At 41.4% G+C, this 7,401-nt stretch overlaps 1 protein-coding gene across 1 annotated transcript; it reads right to left on the bottom strand.

The window, feature by feature from the left end:
- Positions 1 to 668: 668 nt before the first annotated feature.
- Positions 669 to 7,169, bottom strand: SKP1 (S-phase kinase associated protein 1). Its single transcript, XM_064162207.1, has 6 exons — positions 7,070 to 7,169; positions 4,754 to 4,824; positions 3,434 to 3,577; positions 2,676 to 2,816; positions 1,461 to 1,941; positions 669 to 1,429 (listed from the first exon to the last, which is right to left on the bottom strand). The coding sequence occupies exons 1-5, from the start codon at positions 7,167 to 7,169 to the stop codon at positions 1,906 to 1,908; spliced, it is 492 nt and encodes a 163-aa protein (XP_064018277.1). The 3' UTR covers positions 669 to 1,429; positions 1,461 to 1,905.
- Positions 7,170 to 7,401: the final 232 nt, after the last annotated feature.

Here is a 7,401-nt window from a genome sequence, read left to right as displayed (position 1 = left end):
AGCACAGCAAGGCACCCTGCTGACAAACATGGATCCCAGTTTGGTGACAGACACTTAAAGGAATTTCTATGGTAGGACATAGGTTTTGACACAGAAACAGCACTCCAAGGCTCAGCTGGAGCACTATGGAGCACTGACTTCCAATGGGTTTATTTCCTGTAAGAATCCAGGTCAAGGTGAATAAACAAACTACAAATACAGCTACAGAAATGCCATCAGAAGACTTTCTCTAGTAGCAGTTTTGAACTGGGGTGTGTCAGGTTCACAATACAGGAGGCTGGAAAGGTTTTGGCATGCCCATCTCCAGCACTGATTTATGTCATGCCCCCTGTCAACACAGAAACTATAATGTGCCCATGTAGTATGCACACAAGCACCCTAAATAAGATCATCAGCAAGATCCAGAGCACAGGTCTGAAGTTCTAAATGCTTATATGGTTACATCACAGCAGACTACCTAAAGGCTGGTAAACCATCAAAAATTAGCTGGATTACTCCTTTAGATTTCAGCTTCTTTTGAGAAGCTGCCCACTGACTGACATGGGGCTTGCATTAGTCAAAAGCTATACATCTGGTTTTATCTCAACTCACCACTGCCTCAAGGATATTTGTACACTTCAGTGACAATAAGATTGTCCAATTTCAAATAACTAGAACCATTTGCAAAGCAAGTTTAAAAGCCCTTTATTAATTCAGAAGTGAAACGCTGCTATTAAGTGAGATAAGTATGTTTATTAAGGTTCATTCTACTCTAAGGTTTATACAGAGAATGGAATGCAATACAAGCTAAGAGCACACCTCAAAGATCTACCACAAAACCATCCCTACTCCCTATAAGGGAACTGTAAAATAAAAATTAAAAATCAGAAAACCAGTTACTTTAACTAGTTGCAAGTGGCTTTGTCCAAAGAAGTTAAGCTTGATATTGCATTAACTTTGTATGCAATAATTAAGTCTCTCTAAGCTGAAGTATCACATACAGAGGCATTAAGATTTCCTGTGGACACACTGAACCATGTTTTAAGGAGCTACATCACGAAGGTTGTTTAAGATTGCCTAAAACTCACTAATGGCATGCACAGGTCAATATATTAACTTTGGTAATGTCAGTCATTTTTGGTCAAATCTGGGTTCCACATTTCATAGTAACATGTATAAACACACACCTATCCTGTGCAGAAAGCAACACACTTCATCTGCTACCAGGTAGAGCAGGTCTTCAAGACATGGTTGAAGTATTCAAATTGAGCTGTCAGGAGCTTGCTGAGTTTTAGATCACACCTTTCACTAGCCTAAGGCAAGACTAACAGGACAAGTGGTCAAATACTTTTTCCTTTGTTTTTCTTGTTCTTTTTTTTTTTTTTTTTAATGCAGGACAAAAACCACCTGGGAAGTTAGCTTAAAGGGCATTACTTTCCCCGCAATGTTTCTGGAAGAAGTCAGTTACACTTCCACTTTACCTAGCTCCCCAAAACACATTCTAGTTTTCCTTTCTGCAGCTCCCAGTACCCTGTAAATACAAGTGTTTTGTTCTTCCTGAGGAAGAAATCAGGTGGTTTTATTTACAGTGGAATCAATCCTCAGCACTGCAACTGGACTTGAACAGTTTTGAAGTGTAATGAAAATGATAACCTTAAGTGCTACTTTCCATATAGAATCCACACTTGGTTCAGTTTTATTCACTGCAGAGTAAAGTAAAAAGACATCCAAATACACTAGGGAAAAAAAAACCTCAAGAGGATTTAAATTTGTACTAAAAACCACTACACATGCAAAGGGAACAATATCCTGCTAACACCAACTTCATTTGCTGCTGCATTTGTCTAATATTAACAATTATGAACAGAGCAGTGCAACTAGTATTTGGAACAATCCTTACAGTGTTCAAGTGTCAGGCACAAAACTTCACTTCTCTTCACACCACTGGTTCTCTTTACGTACCTGAAAGAACATTTCAAGCATTAATAGTGCAGTGAACTTCCAAGAGTGAAGTGTAAATTCCCACAAGCATCCAAGATTGCTTTCTGCAGGAAGGCATAAACTTGGAAGTAGTTTTAATCTTTTAGGCAGAGTTTGCAATTAGAAAGTCAGTCTCCCAAACTGACCTGTTTAGCAAATAAGCCAAGAAACTTATTTCTCATGCCTAAATTAGACTGAAACTGAGGGTTTTTCCACTAAACAAATGGATCAACTTAACACTAAATTGCTCATCTCATGACATAGCACCACAGGCAAACCAGAATGTATTTAAACAAGGTATCTTGCTCTGATCTTTCCCAGCTCTGCCACTTTGCAGCTGGTTTGTTCAAGTTCCAAGATCAATGCCCTCATTATGTAAAGACAAAAATCTAAACATCTTATCTTTCTAGCCACATGTATCAATACACCTTCAGCACTCCTGCTACAGCTCCAAACTAAGGCTGCCACAAACAATCCTACATTCTTTAACTGGCGCCTTTGAGCTAGGAAAGCAGTTCTGACCTGTGCAGTTAATAAGGGGCTGCAAGCACTGTAGGCACCAAAAGGCCTTGCACCAGTAGCAGCTCAGTTATGAGAAGATGATATAAACTTACACAGTTGTTAACAAGAGAGCGACATCACACATTAAACTATGAGGTGCCACAGAATCGCTCATCACAGAAAACCCAGCTAAACTGCAAGCCCAGATCAAGTACCTGTGCTTCTTCCTCCTCAGTGAAGTCGTTCTTGATATTGAATGTCTTGCGAATTTCTTCTGGAGTTTTCCCCTTGATCATGTTTGCAACTGTCTTGCATGTGACATCAAGCAAACCTTTGATGTCCAAGTAATTTGCAGCCTGTAGAAAGTTTCCATATGTAAAGCCTCCACATGAATACTCTGCCTCTGCAGATGTACTACCAGAGTTTGCTGACACCGAAACTGCAGAATACTGCAAACAGATCACCTCCACTCTAAAAGGCTTATAGCTAGAACCTTGAAGTAATGGTACCTAAACCTGCTCCCCAGAGAAGGGAAATTCACTTGTGTCATGAAATAAACATCCCCTTGCTCCTTTTCAAAAAGGCTTTCGGAAGCCTGCAGACAGCCAAGATCTTCAGTGATGAAGTGTTAGCTAGCCAAGTAAGGCTGGTCCACAAATTTTAAATCAAAGTTGGATTTAACTTTGTCTGCAGATCTCCAGAACTCCATTTGTAGTAGCAAGCCCTCAGCCACAACTGAAGAGCTACAAGAACAAAACCCACTGCAAGGCCCTGCATTCAGAACAGCACACAGTGAAGGAGCAAGCTCAGTCTGGTGTCCAGTATGCTGCAAACAACCATTCCAGCACCCTAAACATCAGCACAGGTTGCCAGAACTTTTTCCCCTCCCAACAAAGAAGTAATTCAAGGAACATCAAGCCTTTGCTAAGTGCACTAGCAGAGCACAGCCTCTGCACTTCCTGAACATACTTACCAGGATAAGTTCAAAAAGTGTGCCTTGGTCTACTTTCAGAAACTCCTGATCCCACACAGGGATGTCATCCGTTCTTTTCTCTTTGTTCTCATCATCCTCAGGAGGAGGTGGATCATCCTTGTGATGAGTGCACCACTGAATCACCTAGTTACAGTTCAAACATTAAACTTTTACCCAAATGATTCTCCCATTAGACCCCAATGATAGCTTGATTTTAGAAGAAATTTCCCTTTTCTCTCTAGATTAACATTAGTATCCTCTACAAACGTGCTCAAATACCCTTTAGTTTTTTCAATCAATTCCCAGTCCTGGTAAAATAGTAATAAAGTAGTTAAGTAGCTACTCAATCACTCATGACCTGAAAAGTCTGCTGATGTGGAGGTTATAAAGTTATTAATCCCTGTACTAACAACATAGGACTGTGCAAAGAAAACCTAAATCTCATTTTGCAGTGTTTAATGTTTGCAGAAAGTCTTTACTGAGCAGAATACCACACAGGGGACGTGTGCAGAGTGGTAACAGCTACCAGCAGGACATGTTCACCCCAGTACAAAGTTCATCTGGCAGAAGTTTGCTCTAAAAGGAAAACACTAGCTTGTGAACAAGCAGTCTCATCGCACAGACAATTAAAAGCAAGGCTCTACTGCAAGTAAAATCCTGTTCCACTGAGCCAGCCCAATAGATCTGGGATTGTAGTTCTTATAGTTATTTCTGTGTATGTTCACTAGGAATTCCTAAACCTCTGTTTACCCCCAAATGGTCCAGTGCTTATTCTGGCACAATACTTCAGTTTACTCTTCTGAGCAGAAAGCATCTTAGAAAAAAGGAACATATTTTTGCTCCTCTCAGCTGACTGAACAATAGCCATGGTCTAATACTGACTAACACCAGTGAGGGCGCACAGTGCCTCTTACACACTAACTGCCACACAGGCACTGCCACTTACTCTCATCACTGCCTGTCCCTTAATCCTAATGTTTTGGTCTCCATCACCCCAGCTAACAGAATCCAGTCAGAATCAGTGCTTTAACACCATCCAACACGAGTATGCACACATGCCCAGCACCATTTCAGCACCTCAGAAAGCTTGCCTGGTTTCCAGCTGCTGTCCCAGGTCACTCCTGTAGTTATTTCTCCCATTATCTGCCTGACAGCCTCACCCCTGTTCTCATACCCTAGATGCCCATGCACCTCAATCTGACTAAGCTTGTAGCTAGCAGCAGGAGATGATTTTTAAGACTATAGTTAGTCATGCCCAACTCCAACCTCAATTTCACATTTCATTACTGCCATACCACGTGACCACTTTCAGCATCTTACCTTTTTTAAGATAGCTGCATTGACATTTGGAAGAGGGACTGGGTCATCATCACCTTCATCATCCATTCCCAGTCTAAGAGAGAAAGATAACTAAGCAGCAGGCAAAACCATTTACTCTGAAGTGGTCCTCTTCACCAGTTCTCACCAAACAGATTGGTGGCAAAGGACCTAAGCAATGAAGTCAGAAGTGTTTAGAAAGCTGGTTTTGTGGAGTTGTGCCAGCACCATGCACACTAGGTTACATCGAGTTTAGGCTAAGGAGTGAATGAGGCTTCCTCAAATGAGAGGATCAACCACCTCTGGGTTAAGTGGTCAGTTCCTTGTCAGATCACGATGTGCTCATTCAGCATCCTGAAGGGCATGTAGCAGGATAAGGAGAGCGTTCCACATTTCACATTTTCAGCAGTTCAATTCCCAAGTTGAACCAAAGCATTCCAAGTGAAAGGTCCCACCCATTTATTATTAAATCAGAATTCACACCTACTGTGGGAAGCAGAGACAAAGTTTTGTCCTGTCTAGGAGCAGCAAATCCTGTAGCCCTAGAGACGGCAGTCACCTGGCCTCTGAAGCACTTGTACTGACTCTTGTCAGCTCAAGAAGTTCACATGTTAAGACAGCAGCACAGATCCTTCAATCAAAAAGCATTTACAACACACACTTCTGACACTTCTTGCTTTAAAAGCTTGTCAGCATTCTCAGCATAGATTTGGATAAAATTTGTCACTTTGTCTCCTTGATATAAGAAATCACAGTAAAAAATGGTAAAACCAATTCAAGTTTGGAGTTGACAGAACAAATGCCACATGAGCCACCTCTGAGTACAGAATACGCTTTTCATTGCACGATTGCTAACAGTTGGATGACACCCTAGCTCCCAAGGATTAAAATCTTGTCATCAGTTATGTAATTAACTACACACACCTTCCACTTGCTACACACACAGATGAGCCAAATTCTCATCCTCACGGAAGTCTGCTTTTAAGATCAGGTGACTATCCCCCCATCATCACTGATCACATTTGTGCACCACTCCAATACTCTCTAGTTAGGCAACTTAGCTGCTATTAGTGGTGGGATATTAATTAGCACAGCTCTTTTGTTTGGAACAACTAACTCCAGACTGAGAAAAACACTGACATGAAAAGGTTCTGCGTGCATCAGCAGTTAATGGAAACTGAAACGCACTTTTTGAACATGGTGGCAGATACCTGTGTATGAAGTGACCTGTGTAAGAACTGCTGGTAAGGGGAAAGAATTCCAGCAATCTCTCAAGCCTAGTCATCTCTGCTCAACTTGTACCAAACATCCCCAAATCTATTTCATCTGTTCTCAGAAAACTGGTACTTCATTCCTGGTCCCATGACGCTCAACAAAACCCCTCTTTCTAGCTCCTCCCCACTCAGCTGCACTATCCAATACAAAACAGTAAGTGATGCTTAACCAACTCTACTGCAAATGCATTTCACTGTATTGGGAGACTCGTTCTCGCCCAGATCAGTAAGTGACTAGTTTATGGTGTCTACCTTACACTCACCATCTGTCATTTCTCTTCATCAACCCCCAGTGCCCCTAAACTCCAGCAGCGACACAGCTTCTGCATGAGGAAGCTGAGAAGAATTGTGCTCCTTAATGTATTCCTGCAGATTGCTGCTTCCTGCTCATGTTGCCAGCTACGTCCAACAGCATCTTACGAGGCAGACAAACATTCAGTGGCTGGAGTACTTCAACCTTATTTTTATCATTCTGATGCATAAGGTGTCACCACCAGACAAATATTTGTGGCCAAGAACTTTAACTACATGAACAGAAAGGCTTTATTCCTTCTTAAGTTAATTCATGAATACACCCAAAGACTGAAAAAAAACACCAGTAAACAATGAGGATTTGCAGTGGAGGGATTAGACACAGCTTGCTCTGTATCCTGGCCATCTGGCAGAATTCCCCACCCCCACCACCCTCCCTTTGTTTCAAATGTTAGTAGGAGATCAGAACTCAAGTGTTTATCTCAAATAATTTAACTGCATCCATAAGCTCACAATACAGGTTTCACTTGAGCTTTCTTCATTGCATTGGTTTGTGATTCCCCCATCCCATTCAAAAGATATTTGCATTGTAAAACTGGTTTGCATGACTAAACTTAATTAGTAGATGTTCTCTTTGAGTAACTTCTACAAAACACAAGCAGCTTCACAGGCCTAGGAATCCTCTTCTAGCACTGCACCCATCTGTCTCCTTTGATCACAACTCCTCTTCAAGAGGCCTCCTTGAACCCACCCGCTATTTCTGCATGAGTTAGAGATCCTCAAAGTTCCATATTACCTTCCAGCATAGTCTTGATGGTTACAGACTGCTTTGCAATTTCGACGTCAACTTCAAATATTTCTCCATCTGAGCTCTGTAGTTTAATTGAAGGCATCTACAAGAAAAGGAGAGTTATTTCTACAGGCTGTTCAACAGATGTTACAAGTTCAGCTGACCCAAAGACCTTTACTATTTATATTGCTTCCTACCAACAGCAGGTAGTGCCAGTTGGTGTGCTCAGGTAATTCACTGCTTGAATCACAGGCCTCAATTCATTAATCCTCATGCTTAAGAGGCAAAGATCGACATCCTTAAGAGAACTAACACACACCAATTTAAGAATACTT

The sequence above is a fragment of the Pogoniulus pusillus genome, chromosome 22 (assembly GCF_015220805.1).
Source record: "Pogoniulus pusillus isolate bPogPus1 chromosome 22, bPogPus1.pri, whole genome shotgun sequence".
Taxonomy (NCBI): domain Eukaryota; kingdom Metazoa; phylum Chordata; class Aves; order Piciformes; family Lybiidae; genus Pogoniulus; species Pogoniulus pusillus.
Note: the sequence above shows the minus strand (reverse complement) of the source record. Positions and strands in the feature narration are given on the sequence as shown.